The sequence below is a fragment of the Bombina bombina genome, chromosome 4, assembly GCF_027579735.1.
Source record: "Bombina bombina isolate aBomBom1 chromosome 4, aBomBom1.pri, whole genome shotgun sequence".
NCBI lineage: Eukaryota > Metazoa > Chordata > Amphibia > Anura > Bombinatoridae > Bombina > Bombina bombina.
This window is the reverse complement of record NC_069502.1, coordinates 650,794,172-650,810,077: the sequence shown is the minus strand read 5'-3', so window position 1 is coordinate 650,810,077 and position 15,906 is coordinate 650,794,172. Positions and strand designations below refer to the sequence as shown.

The 15,906-nt window shown below is 34.9% G+C and overlaps 1 protein-coding gene across 1 annotated transcript in view; it reads left to right on the top strand.

The window, feature by feature from the left end:
- RSPO3 (R-spondin 3) overlaps window positions 1-13,439 on the top strand; it is a 101,739-nt gene extending 88,300 nt beyond the window's left edge. The window contains exon 5 of the mRNA XM_053709130.1: window positions 10,958-13,439. Coding sequence (XP_053565105.1) covers window positions 10,958-11,093 — 136 coding nt within the window. The 3' untranslated portion in view covers window positions 11,094-13,439. The remainder of the gene's footprint in view (window positions 1-10,957) is intronic.
- The last annotated feature ends 2,467 nt before the right edge of the window (window positions 13,440-15,906 follow it).

Genomic DNA, 15,906 nt, shown 5'->3' with positions numbered 1-15,906 from the left:
CAGTATAAAAATAAGTTTTTTTTTCCTTTTCGTTTTTTTTAAATATATATTTTCTGCAGGGTAGTATCCCCCTTACCTCCCAACCTCCCTGACCCCCCAAACAGATCTCTTACCCTCCCCCCTCTACCTATTAGCCACCATGTTAGGTACTGCCAGTGCCCAGTACCCATTTTACTATATATATATACAGTATATACTGTATATATATATATATACTGTATATATATATATATATATATATATATATATATATATATATATATATATATATATATATAAAACATTTTTTCCATAGTGTAGCTGCCCCCCTCATTCCCCTACCACCTCCCAGATCATTTTAGTAAACTGTTATTTCCCCCTCTCCCTCCTTCCCACTTCCCACTTTTTCCGTAGTGTAAGCGGTCCCACCCCTCCCGCCCCCTCCCACCTGCTCCCGCCCTTCTCCCACCTGCTCCTGCCCCCTCACACACCCTCCTGTCCCCCTTCCACCCCCACCAACAATGGGCCGCCCACCCGCCTCCCTTCTATCCCTCCCACGTCACTGAGAATCAGCACCATCGCTGGCCGTTGCTTACCAGAGGGTATTGCACGATGCTTCAATATCTAGGCATCGCTGCAATACCCTGAAAGCGATCGCTTTCAGGGTATGTCCTCAGGGACTTACCCTGAGGACATACAGGGTAAGTCATTGGTCATTAACAACCGATTTTTGTAGAACATACCCTGTACGTCCTTGGTCGTTAGGGGTTAAATGTGGAGAAATGGCTGACAAAATTAATATTCTTTACTACATTGTTGTACAAAACAAGGCAGAATAAGCACATGCTACAGACAGTTTTCCTGCTACCATGAAAACTGTAATTAAAACATCAAATTAATATTCCTCTGTATAGTGTTGTATGATACAAATGCATACCTCCCAACTGTCCCGATTTTTGTGGGACAGTCCTGATTTTAGGGCTCTGTCCTGATGTCCCATGCATTTAAAAAAAAAAAATTCTATTGGGCCCATACTCCCAGGGTTGAATGCCTTGTGGAAAATGAATGGTGTGTGGGTTAAGTAGGAGTAAGAAGGCTGTATACCCTCAGGTAATGGTGACCTCTAACCCCATGGTAGAGATGACGTCTAACCCCTAGTGATAATACTAGCATGCCTTCAGTTTTATACGATGAGCAGTGCAACACCAGGGTAACGAACAGTGGCAGCCTCAGACTGCCAGCTTATGTGCTCGCCAACCCCAGGACCTCATACAATGAGTTACAGATACCTATATATGGAGTAGTGTGTGTCTATCTGTATCTATAAGTGTGTATGTGTGTGTGTATCTGCATGTATAAGTGTAAGCTGTGTAGTGTGTGTGTGTGTGTATCTGTATGTATAAGTGTAGGCTATGTAGTGTGTGTGTCTGCATGTATTTATGTAAGCTATGAAGTGTGTGTATCTGCATGTATAAGTGTATGCTGTGTAGTGTGTGTATCTGTATGTATAAGTGTGTGTGTGCATCTGCATGTATAAGTGTAGGCTGTGTAGTGTGTGTGTATCTTTATGTATAAGTGTGTATCTGCATGTATAAGTGTATGCTATGTAGTGTGTGTGTGTATATGTATGTATAAGTGTGTGTGTGTGTGTACCTGCATGTATAAGTGTATGCTGTTTAGTGTGTGTGTATCTGTATGTATAAGTGTGTGTGTGTATCTGTATGTATATGTGTATGCAATGTAGTGTGTGTGTATCTGTATGTATAAGTGTATGCTATGTAGTGTGTGTGTATCTGCATGTATTAGTGTAAGTTATGTAGTGTGTGTGTATCTTATGTATAAGTATGTATTTGCATGTATAAGTGTATGCTATGTAGTGTGTGTGTGTGTATGTGTGTGTATCTGCATGTATAAGTGTATGCTGTGTAGTGTGTGTGTGTGTGTGTATCTGTATGTATAAGTGTGTGTGTGTGTGTATCTGCATGTATAAGTGTATGCTGTGTAGTGTGTGTGTGTATCTGTATGTATAATTGTGTGTGTGTATCTGCATGTATAAGTGTATGCTGTGTAGTGTGTGTGTGTATCTGCATGTATAACTGTATGCTGTGCAGTGTGTGTGTGTGTATCTGTTTGTATAAGTGTGTGTATCTGCATGTATAGGTGTATGCTGTGTAGTGTGTATCTGTATGTATAAGTGTAAGCTATGTAGTGTGTGTGTGTATCTGCATATGTAAGTGTATGGTATGTAGTGTGTGTGTGTATCTGCATGTGTAAGTGTAGGCTATGTAGTGTGTGTGTATCTGCATGTGTAAGTGTATGGTATGTAGTGTGTGTGTATCTGCATGTGTAAGTGTATGCTATGTAGGGTGTGTGTGTGTGTGTGTGTGTGTGTATTTGTATGTTTAAGTGTATGCTATGTAGTGTGTGTGTATCTGCATGTGTAAGTGTATGCTATGTAGTGTGTGTGTGTGTGTGTTTGTATGTTTAAGTGTAGGCTATGTAGTGTGTGTGTATCTGCTATGTAGTGTGTGTTTATCTGTATGTATAAGTGTATGCTATGTAGTGTGTGTGTGTGTATCTGCATGTATAAGTGTATGCTATGTAGTGTGTTACTGTGCATTTTTGCTAACTTTAAAGGCCAGAATCTAGAATATTAATGGAGAATGCAGAGAGCAGTTTTAAAGAATCTTTTCTTAAATGTCTAATTAAGATAAAAATATTTAGGACTGTCTCTGCAAAGGTTAATTAAATACAGAGCTCACATAGCTATACCAATGGTTTGAGCTTGTGTTTAGGGTTGCCAGGTGTCCTCCACAAAAATACCGAACACCCAAGAAAAAAAATTGCAGGGGGGGGGATTAATTTGCGGTGAAATTTACTGAAAAAGATAAATATATATACACAGTATACATCACATACAAAAAATGACTCATGTTACAATACATAGATAGTTGTGTGTGTGTGTGTTTATATATGTGTGTGTGTGTGTATATATATATATATATATATATATATATATATATATATATATATATATATATATATATATATATATATATATATATATATATATGTATATATATATATATATATATTCATATAAATACAGTATAAGTGTGTGTGTGTGTGTATATATATATATATATATATATTCATATAAATACAGTATAAGTGTGTGTGTGTATATATATATATATATATATTCATATAAATACAGTGTAAATGTGTGTATATATAGTGTAATTGGTTACAGTGGGCACCTACATCTGTATTTTATTTGATTGGCTCATTGTACAGCGTGTGATTGGTTAGTGACACACCTACATCTCAAATACAGATGTAGGTGTGTCACTAACAAATCACACGCTGTACAATGAGCCAATCAAATAAAACACAGATGTAGGTGCCCACTGTAACCAATTACACTATATATACACACACATTTATACTGTATTTATATGAATATACACACACACTCTCACTATATGAATATTTATATATATATATATTTGTCTGTTGGGTGATGGTGGTGATATAATAACAATTATTAAAAAAGACAGAGTGACATACCTCATTGTTTTATTAATGTAACAGGCTCAGCTAACTGTCTCACTGTCTGAGTCTCTCTGTCCCTCCCTGGCTGCTGCTTCATCTATGGATTTAGATTATTTATGAAATTGAATGAGACTGGCACACACTGTTAAATCAAAAAAGTAACTCACTGTCTGTCACACACAAAGTGACAAAGTCTATTCCCAATTTCCCTTGGCTGGTCAGTGGGCACGCACTATTTCATTTCATGCTGGCTCAGACAGTCAGAGAAAACCTCAGTACCCTACTCAGTCACTCACTCTGCGCAGCATACACTGAGCTGGTCTTCTTTTCTTGTTGCTATCAGACTGACGTGACGTCACGTTCACGTGACCCGCGTGATCACATGACGACGTCAGTCTGACACAGGCCACGCCCACAGCAAGACTGTCGTTACACTTACGGGAGGCAGATGGGTGCATGTGCAGCCTGGCAGGCAGCGCAGAGGGTCCCCGACTGCAACTCCGGCTCTGCACAGTGTCAGCCTGGATCAGAAAGATGACGATGCGATCAGCTGAGCAGAGCCTGAGTTGACAGTGACACAGACTAACCTACAGGGGCTAGGCTTGTTGGAGTAAAGCAGGTCACAGACTCACAGTAAAAAAAAAAAATGTAAAGAAAACTATCAAAGGCTATGTCCGTTTTTTTAAAAATAAAATTACCGGGAAGTAGCCTGAAATACCGGACAGTCCGGTCTAATAATGAACACCTGGCAACCCTACTTGTGTTTGATTTGCTGCCTAAGAGTATTAAAAGATTTGACTTTATTCAGAATTGTATTTATATCACTTTGGTCTTATGATTTTTTTAAGCCCCGCCACTTTCAAAAAATTTCCTGCGTGGGGGGGGGTGTCCCTCTTTTGAATTTTGAAATGTTGGGAGGTATGCAATTGGGAATAATCACTTTTGACATGTTAAACCATGTTGTATGTTACATGATAAATGTTAAAAGTTTACCCGAGATGATGCTGATGTGCTGGGGTTTAAAGCCATTTCTCCACATTTAATTAAAAGCAAAGCAGAGGCTAGTTTCCAGCTGAACTGACTTGCTATTACATCACAAGTCCTTTAGCAAAATGGGAACTAGCATTTATTTTTGACACATAAGGAAGTGTAATTCCCCCAAAAAATTACTTTGAAAAGAAAAAATTGTATTTTACTTCCAAGAAAACGAAGAATAAAAAAAGATTTGTATTTGTAATTAAAGATTTGTATTCTAAAAAAATGTATTTCCAAAAAAATTGTATTTGCAAATTTATATTTGTATTTGTATGTCAGAATGTATCTACAATGATAAACAATCACACACACTTGCCTTTTTGACAGCAAACTTATTCCATACATCCATTACTTTATAGAAACTAAAGTCATTTATAAACTGTACCTTTACACTTATTATTATCAATATTTAAACAACTAATATAATTGTAAAAATGCATCTACATAGTCTAAGTATAATCTTTGCTTGGAATATCTAATTATATCTAAAATCTTGTATGTATTTACTGTTTAACATCCCTTTAAAAAATAAATACTTTTCTCAAATTATTTCTGAAAATTAAACCTAATACCCTAACCACGCGCAAACCTGATGTGCTAACCTGACATAAAATATTAATATTTCACATTCCAATGTTCTTCACATAGAATAATATGTTATATTTATTCATAAAAACATATTTCACTTGACTGCAAAGGACTCCAATGCACTTATTTATATGTCTATATATGTATACATATGTATTTATGTGTTTATATGTGTATCAGGGGCGTATTTAGGTTCTGTGCTGCCCTAGGCACTCAAAACCCTGCTGCTGCCCCCCCCCCCCCCCCCAAAAAAAAAAGAAAAGGTTTTTGGCCTGTTTTCCCACTAATACTTTTTTGGCATCAGTCTGTAAAAAAAAATAATTCCATAACAATTTAAAATAAAATGGGCTAGCAAAACACTTGTATACGTGGGTTAAATTGCATGCATCTCATACCATTTTCTCCCTGAGAGAAGGGAGAGAAAAGAAGGGGAGGGGAGAAAAGGGAGGGAAAGAAGGGAGGGAGAGAGAGAAAAGAAACGTGGGGAGGGCAAGGAGAAAAGGGGGGATGGAAAGAAGGGAGGTCAAGAAAGGAGTGAAAGAAGAGAGCAAGGGAGGGAGTTGAGAGAAAGGAGGGAGTGAGTTGAGGGAGGAAGGGAGTTGAGGGAGGAAGGCAGGGAGAAAGGGAAAGAAGGGAAAGAGGAAGGGAGGAAAAGAAGAATACACTTTAAAGCAATCACTGCCCTTCACATGCCACATACAGTAATTACAATCATTAAAGTAATGAAACGTTTTAAGTATCCGTTTACTATTATCTCTGTGGGTTCATGAATAGCTTACCTATTTCCTTAAAGGGACATGAAACCCAAAAAATTTCTTTCATGATTCAGATAGATAATACAATTTTAAACAACTTTTTAATTTACTTCTATTATCTAATTTGTTTCATCCTCTTGGTATGCTTTGTTGAAGGAGCAGCAATGCACTACTGGTTTCTAACTGAACACATGGGTGAGCCAATGGCAATCGGTATATATATGCAGCCACCAATCAGCAGCTAGAACCTAGGTTCTCTGCTGCTCTTGAACTTTCCTAGATAAACCTTTTAGCAAAAGATAACAAGAGAAGGAAGCAAATTAAATAATAGAAGTACATTGGAAAGTTGTTTAAAATTGTATTCTCTATCTGAATCATGAAAGAAAATGTGTGGGTTTCATGTCCCTTTAAGGTAATGGTGCCACCTAGTGGCTACCAAAAAAGTTTGAACAATAACACAAAAACTGTTGTGATCTAGAAGCAATAATGTCTGTTTGGTATTTGAGATGTTTCTGTAAAATTTGCCAGTGACAGGGTGTTTACTATATTTCTTGCTGAAAAACACCACACTATTCCTCAGAAATCCAATATTATTAATTTTACACTTTGTATTTTATATTTGATACAGCAAGAAATGTACTTTACAAATGTGTTTATATCTCTAAAGTGACTAGACCTTGTAATAGACCTTGTTTTATTGAAAAATGAAATACAAGTTTGAATCACTTTATAAATCATAATTTGTATGTTATGAATAGAACTACAAATCTGAATAAATATATTTTCAATTCCTATTAATTTACTATGTTATACTTGTAGTGTGAAGAGAGAAGGCTGAACATATAAGTGTAAATGTTTAGTTTCTATAAAGTAATGGGCGCTGCCATGATTGAACTAGTTTTCTATTTATCTGTGTGCAAACAAAGCTGTGTGGAATCCCTTTCAGATTACCCTGTGTTCTACTTAGTTTGATTGACAGTCTCCTTTATTGTCTATTTTATAACTGTCCCCTCAGCAGGGGAACAGATAAGGGGCAACTTAAGTTCAAACATGGCAGCACCCATTACTTTACAGAAACTGTGGAATTTAGAAAATCAACAATTTTCAGAGTTAAATTACAGGGAAAGAGAACAAAATAAATAATGAAAGTGTGACTACACATTATTTTATATTACAATCTCATACTGTTTAACATTGCTTTAAGTAGTCCAGGTGTTCTCTACATATTCAAGAAGAGTTTTATCCAATGCACAACTCAAATTGCTATTGATTTACAGTATATTTGCTACAATTTATAGGGACACTAAAGTCATTTTTTTTTCTTTCATGATTAAGATAGAGCACTCAATTTCAGAGAACTTTCCAATTTACTTATATTATTAAATTGTGCAGTTTTTATATGCACACATTCTGAGGCATCGGCTCCTTCTGAGCATGTGCATGAGTTTACATTGTATATGTATATGAGTATGTGCTTTGCTAGTCACATGGAAAACAATTTAGATTTATCAGAACAAAATCTATTGCAGTATCTTTTTTATTATGCACTTGCTGATTTTTCAATTCTACTGTATTTAATAGTCATTTAAAAGCTTGTATCAGTGCAGTGCCTTTGCAATGCCCTGTAAAACACTGCTTTGCACACAGTCCACCATTTGTTTCTGAGAAACAGCTCAGACTCTCCAACAAACCTAAATTCTTTTATGAATTCTGTAGGCACTGTGAGGTCTCAGTGCTGCTAACAGACAGGAAGAGTTTATTAAATCTAGGGCAATGTTTCTCATTTAGTTTGATTAAGGATTCTATATAAAAAAAACTATTCCCCTCAGAATTTATGTGGAAAGCAATGTAACAGGGGCAAGAAAAGGGGAGTTACAGTTTTACAATCTTGGGTAGAATTTTTACTGTGTGTTTCATATGGACCGTGTGGTTCTAGAATGATGGTGCATAGTCTTTTATAACTGTAGCGGTTTCCAGTTGGAAGGTTGTTTGAACTGTTTTTACATCTTAGTGTTAAATCAATGCTTCTGAGGCCCTAAAATAATATAATAATATATAATAAGAAATAATGTATGTTGACTTGATGCCCAGGCTCTTGCTAAGATATAAACAATGAAATTGTGTTTTTTTAAGTGTTTTTTTTTTTTAACAACAAAATTACATTTCTTTTTTATGGTCTTAGCAGGTCAGTGCATTATATTCAAATGTGAATGATAGCAAATTATGTCACACAAGCACCCTGCACAGAAAAAGTAGCAACATATATATTTGCACTAATTGTGATAAAGAAAAAATAAAAAATCCTACAAGTCTATTTAAATTAGAGTGCAAAAATTAGGAAAAGAGAGGGGATAGGCAGACATAGCTAACATGAAGAATCAAATTTTAAACAGAGAGAGAGAGAGAGAGAGAGAGTTAGACAAACTCATTGTGGGGATTATTTTGAAAAAAAATGCTTATTGGTTTTGGAGCAAAAGAGCCAGCAGTATGGCTTTATATCAGTATTGTGTTTAAATGTGCAAAAAAATAAATAAAAGACCAGGTATCAAGCAATCAAGCAAGCAAGCTAATTCTAGTTTATTTCTAGTGATATAAGAAAGAATTTGTAAAAATTTGTACAGAATAGTGATCTAAAGTCACACATTTTAAGATGATTTTAAAGTGATCTAAAGTGGATTATTTAATGTAATAGGCTACTTTTAGAAGGTTATAGCTAACTTGTGATATTTTTATGATCATGTTTGGTGTTCTAAAATACCAAATTAATGAATCAGGACTCACACAAAACACCTGAAACCTAAGAAAGATTGATAGCTCATGCAGATAAAGTGTTTAGCTGATTTTCTTATATAGGGAAAGTGAACACCCTCCCTTCATTATATTGTGTTCCAACATGATGCATCCACAAGGTTAGGATCGTTTTTATTTACCATATATCTTATAATAATAATAATAATAATAATAATAATAACACAAATTAGATAAATTTAATGTTAAAATGTTAGGGTTTTAGTTCCCATTCAAATATGAAAAAGTAAACATTTTCTGATCCTTTTAAAGAAATATTTAAACTCCACCTTACCTCAAAAAATTGGCTTATCAGATATCTTCAGCTAATTGCAAATCCTGCATTGCTGCTTTGGAATTTTAAGTGACGTTGCATAGGTTAAACACATAGTTAAATACAATAATAAAACGTTTTAACACATTATAACTTTTTTCTCTTTGATATATCTTTTAGGTAATACTGACAACAGGAATTTCCCTTATTTTCTGTGTTTGATTGAGAAATTAAACTCTGGCTTTAAAGTAAATTTTGATGCTAAAGTGTCCGATTTTTAAATTTTTTATTAAAAACGGGCACTTTAATTCATCAAAATTTACATTTTACTCATTTTGTGAAAATACTTACCTTTTAAACTTGACAGTCGCTCCAGCTTCCCCCAGTCGTCGCAAGCCATTTCTGACTTCAGAAATTATGGATCGGTCATCCTCCAATCACGGCCCCCCCCCCCCCCCCCCCTGGGGGAATCAGTGTCTGATTCAATGCTGTGATTGGAGGAAGCCGGATTCCTCATTTTAGACCCAGTAAGAGGCTTTGCGACGGTCAGAGGAAGCTGGAGCGTCTGTCAAGATTAAAAGGTAAGTATTTTTTCACAACACGAGTGAAATGAAAATTTTGGTGAATTAAAGTGCTCCTGTTTTTAATCAAATTTTTAAAAACCGGGCACTATAGCATCAACATTTACATTCACTTTAATGTAAAGGGATTTTTTTTATTTTTTTTTGACTGATATTTGAATTATAAAGTTCAACAAAATATCATTTGTTAGCAGAATTCTATTAGTTGCTATATTCTTTCCAAACATATCCAAATACCAGAAACATATTAGTATAAATTGACCTTTTATTTTTAATTGGAAACAGAATTCACACCCTAATTCTGTTATTTAATGAAAACCAAATGATCCATTTTTCACAAAACATTTCTTACCCATGGGATATAATCTTTGGTTAGAAATAACTGTCTTATTTTGCTACAACTTTAACAAACTTAAAGGGATATTAAATAGGTTGCACTTTTAATATCATAATACCCAGTATATCAATGGATCTATGTCTACAATCACATTTTGTTCATTTTTTTTTAAAATCCAAATTATAAATGGCAGAAGTTTACAACATTTTGACACTGATGATTGATCTACCTTGAGGAAAAATGAATCAGCAATTGAGAAAAAACATGTGCATCTTCAGCATGTTCTGATTTTTATGTTTTTGGGTGAGAGTGGCTCACAGCTGTAAGATGTTAGGCTATCATTAAGAGAACAATGTCAAACTCTAAATATCTGGATGACTTCCATAAAGAAATCCAAGAAACAAAAACATATGATATTGAGCCCTCAGATGCATCTCTGCCAAACTGGCTAATTCAGGTTAAGGGACTTCAGCATAAGCAAAGAAAAAAAAAATGTTTTCTCTAGATTTTACATATTGTTAAAGGGACAGTATACACCAATTTTCATTTAACTGCATGTAATAGACACTACAATAAAGAATAAGATGCACAGATACTGATATAAAAATCCAGTATAAAACCTTTTAAAAACTTACTTAGAAGCTCCCAATTTAACACTGTTAATGAGATAGGCCTGGGACACCCACTGAAAGGGGCTGATAGGAGAACCCCCCCTGCATATGAAAAGACCCATTATACAAACAGAAGCAATCTGAAGTCTGTATACATCAGTATTCATCTAAAACGTTGGGGCTTGGTTAGGAGTCTGAAAATCAGCACAAAGTTATTTAAAAATAAGCAAAACTATACATTTTTACAAAAAACACACCCAGATGGGCTATATAAATGGATCATCTACAAAACATTTATGCATAGAAAAATCTAGTGTATAATTAATGTCCCTTTAAGTAAAAAAGATAAAGTGTATTTATTTTGTGATTTTTTTTAATTATTTTTGTAACTTGAAACTGTTTTGATGCAAAATGAAAAATTTACATAACCATCTTTTTTTTTTCTTTTCTTTTAGGCAAAAAGGGAAGAAAGAAGAAACGAAAAAGACTAAGCAGAGAAAAAAAGACGGAGATGCACCGAAAAAACAAAGGCAGAGAAAACAAGAGCGAAATCAGCGAGGAGAGGGAACTCAAAGAGATATCACAGCCTAGGTGAATGAATGTGCAGAAGATGTAATGAAGTCTTTGTGCACTGTTATGGACATTAAAGGCCACACACTTGTGATAGGCTTCTGATGCTGCTATGATCACATCCCCATTTGACTGAACTTCCAAATGGAATGGACTTTTCTCCTATAGAAGAGCGCTAAGAACAACATTCCATGCCTCCCACTGTCTTCATGTGGAAATGCAGAATAAAAGGAATTAAGTGGGAGCCAGGAATTAAAAATATATATATAATAATAATGCTGAAAGTGCGCCATGGATGCTTTAGGCTTGTATGCTTCTGTGCATCAGTAAAGACATTTTGTATCTAATAGTATAGACGATATATCATTATTATGGATGGCACGTGAACAAGCAATTGTTTCCATTTTTGTACAGTATTTTTGAAGCTGGTTTTCTGAGTTATAGGCAATTTAGATGTTGAAGTCAACAGCACAGTTTCCTATAACGCATTCTGTGGTTATATTATAAAAATAATTTACAAGCGGTACACATTGCCAAGGACATAGGAATGTGATACCCTGTAAAATAATGGTTACCTCACTCAGCTGTAGAATATGATTTTGTTTTTCCAAATTAATGTCTGTTATTGATTTCCACTGTAAATTGATTTAGAGGGCAGAATTACAGTAGAATGAACTCAATAATATCTATGGGTTGTTGAAGCTTCTATAGCCCCTATAATATCATACATAGGTAATGCTGGAGGGTTAGTGCTCACTCATATAATTAATGCACATATTTCATCATTAACATAAAAGCAAAGCTGCTCAATGTTATAAAATGTTTAAACATAGCACTATCTACATGATGTATTTTTTTCACTGGTATTGTCTTTCTATGTCAAATGCAAACATTTTTTTTTAGGGGTAGGTTATATTTTGCTTAAAAAGCTTAACAATATATTTCATACAAAATTCACCATTAAAATATATTTGTATTTTTTGTAGATAAAAGATGTGATAAGCTTGTTAACTGGTATAGAATCTATACACAGAGTGTCTATAATGCCAGGCAATTTCAAGCAGTGAAGAAGTAAGCAACTGTGTTCTGAGCAAAATCCTTAAGAGGGTGTCCATTTTCATTTTAAAAATTCTGCAAAGATAAACTTCACAAATTTATAATTTGGAGGAAAAAAAAAAGAAAAAAAATATTGTGTTCCCTATTAATTTAGCATTGAAAACATAATTTCAATACTATGGTTGTTAGAAGAAATTACCAGCCATCAAAACATCCCAAGTACACCCACAGAGTACCCCAACTCTGCCCAATCATAAGAGCCCCAAATTTGCCCCAAAAGTCTCAACCACACCAATGGGGTGCTTCAAACCCCCAAATACACCCATGAAATGCCCCAACTCTGCTTCAAATCACCCTACCAAACCCAACAACTAATCTGTTCCTGCCACCCTGGCTGCTCTGCCGTGCTCACACCAACTCTGACCTTGGGACCCCCAACTACACCCCTGACTGCACCAACTTGTGGCACTAGACCACCCCAACTTCTTCCATGGGTGACATAGACTCTCCTCTCTGGCGTCTTATACTTTCCTGGTATTTGGATTTTTTGCTTAAAAGAATAGTCTGTGCAGATAAAATATCAGACAAGTTGTACCCCCCCCCCCTTTACATGCTGATATATATTTGACAGTCGGAATGTAAATAACCCATTCATTAGTCACCTATAATCTGTTAATTTACAGTGCTGTCAGCATTGGCATATACTGTATGTAAAATGTCAAACATTACTAATACAGTGAATAAATATAATATTATGTACACATAGAATTAAAGCAGCAGTTGGTAATGATAAAATGCTTACAGTGGTTCTGTCTATACAACTTTGGAATAGATCACAAAGGAAGTGTTATCATGTGCAGCTAGAAACACTGTTTAATGTATTGAACATTGGGATGAGAATGAGTTCCAGATGGACTTGGTGTGCCAGAAATAATTGCTTCTTGTGTAGGGCAGCATGTTCTTCCCCTCTGCTTTAATTTTACAGCTATACCTATCATGTGTTTGAATGTTAATAGATTTTCACTTACCCAGATTTTTTTTTGGATTTTTTTTGCTTGGTAGTGTCTTCAAAGCGTTGCTGAAACTTGCTGCAGCCACTACCAAGGAAAAATGATAGAGAGAAAAAGAAGTGATTGCTCATGGGAGAATTGATTCTTTTTTTTCCCCAACTATACTATCTGCAGAAGAAAAACATATTTTCTTTGTTTTACAATGTGCTTGTCAAGGAGCATAGATGAAAAGGGGCATGCAACTTCAATAATGATGTGTATCTATTGAAACGAGATGCCAATAAATATACTTATTGAAAAAGCTGTCATTTGATATCATTTTTTTCAAAATAAAAACTACTGTTTCAAGCAAAAAAAAAGCAAGGTTACATACACATGCACCCACACACATTTAACTAAGGATCTGCAATACCCCATAAATAGTCTTTTGAATAAAATATTTTGTAAAATTAGTAAGTCTTTACTTTATGCCTTTGTTTGAAAAGAAGAAGTAACTTGAAGGGACACTGAAGTGATAATTAAACTTTCTTGATTCAGATAAAGCATGTCATTTTAAGACACTTTTCTGTCTTGGTATTCTTTGTTATATGGAAAGCATACGTAGGCAGGTTAAGGAGTAAGCATGCAGGAAGGCGCTACTGAAAGCTAGCTGGCGATAGGTTGATACGCACATATTCCTCTTGTCATTGGTTTACCAGATGTGTAAAGCCAGGTCCCAGCAATGCATTGCTGCTCTGGAGTTTAAATGGACCGTCTACAATAGAATTTGTATTGTTTTAAAAGATATATAACCCCTTTATTTACCATTCCCCAGTTTTGCATAACCAACACAGTTATATTAATATACGTTTTACCTCTGTGATTACGTTGTATCTAAGCATCTTATGACAGCTCCCTGATCACAAGATGGTGACTATTTATTATCTATTGACTTGCATTTAGTATTGTGTTGTGCTAACTCTTAAATAACTTCTCGGTTGTGAACACACAATATTATCTATATGGCCCACATGAACTATCAGTCTCCTGTTGTGAAAAGCAAATACAAAAGCATGTGATTAAGAGGTTGTCTATAGTGGCTTTGAAACCGGCAGAAATTTAGAGGTTTAAATGTTATAAAGTATATTAATATAACAATGTTGGTTGTGCAACGCTGGGGAATGGGTAGTAAAGGCATTATCTATCTTTTTAAACAATAGCAATATTAGTGTAGACTGTCCCTTTAACTTATTTATGTTGTGTTTAATCCCTTTTCATAAGGTATAACAAAATTATATGCAATCAATAGTGCAATAATAAAATACTCAAACACATTATTGTATTTTCTGTACTTGTCCCTTTATGTTTTTGACATATATTTTCCTATTTTTTGAAAAAGAGTTTTTACGTAATCATTAACTTAAAGTGAAGGTAAAGTTGCGCCATATGAAAAGAAGGATTTGACAGATCAATAAAAATAAACATAAGTTTAATTCATATTTTTTTTATTTTGATTATTAAACAATATAATGACACTGCATAACTTAAATCCTAGAGTCCAGCGGAATGCCGGGCTCTGTGTCACATATTTTGTTATGGTGACGTAAACGCCAGCATCCAATTGACATCCTGGCCGTTAGGCAGCCACGAGTGTAGACAAACCGCCCCCTCTATCTACAGCGCATGCTCAACACAATGCTCACATCTTAGTTAATAGGGAGTGAGCCTGGCTGCTTACGTAGAAAGCGGGTGGGGCCGCTTTCTACATGGGATAGAGCACTGACCAGGAAGTCAATCGAGGGTGGAGCAATGGCACTGTCAATTGCAAAAGTAATATATTAAAAATATAATTTTACAATTATTTTTTTTTTTTATTAAAAATTAGCGACTTCATATATTAGCGCATAGGCTACATATATGAATGATCCGAGAGCTGCAACTTTACCTTCACTTTAACCCCATTGTTGCACTATACTGCTACATAATGTGCTGCAGCCAAGGTGTTTAAAGGGACAGTAAAGTCCAAATTAAACTTTCATGATTCAGATAGGGCATTTCATTTTAAACAACTTTCCAATTTACTTTTATCATCAAATTTTCTTTGTTCTCTTGGTATGCTTAGATGAACGCTAAACCTTGGTAGGCTCATATGCTAATTTCTAAGCCCTTGAAGGCTGTCTCTTATCTGAATGTATTTGACAGTTTTTTCACAGTTTTTCACAACTATTGGACTTTAGTTCATATGTGCCATATAGATAACAATGTGCTTACGATCATGGAGTTATTTAAGAGTCAACACTAATTGCCTGAAATGAAACTGAGATAAGGAGGCTGTCTGCAGAAGATCACAGAGGTAAAAAGTATATTAATATGTTGGTTATGCAAAACTGGGGAATGGTAAATAAAGGGATTATCTATCTTTTTAAACAATAACATTTTTGGTGTTTACTGTCCTTTTAAGGTATTTTAACCAAGAACATATTTAACAGATGTCTAATATTCTAACTTTTATACAAACTAGTATGGTTTTTAAAGTTTAGAGCATTTCAGTATAAGATCTACTACCTAGGGTCTAGCTTCCATTGCTGTTGTAGTAAAATGTTAAGGTGATCAAATGTCCCTATTTTTTAGTGACAGTCCTTCATTTGAGCAGTGTGTCTCAAATTATATATTTTTTTCTCTTAGGGACAGTCCCAAATGGGTTTCTTGTTTCTTTTCCTAGTGTGTAAATGATAAGAACCAACTTCACTTTTCACAAAAGCAGCTGCAGTTACTTTTCTAACCCAACA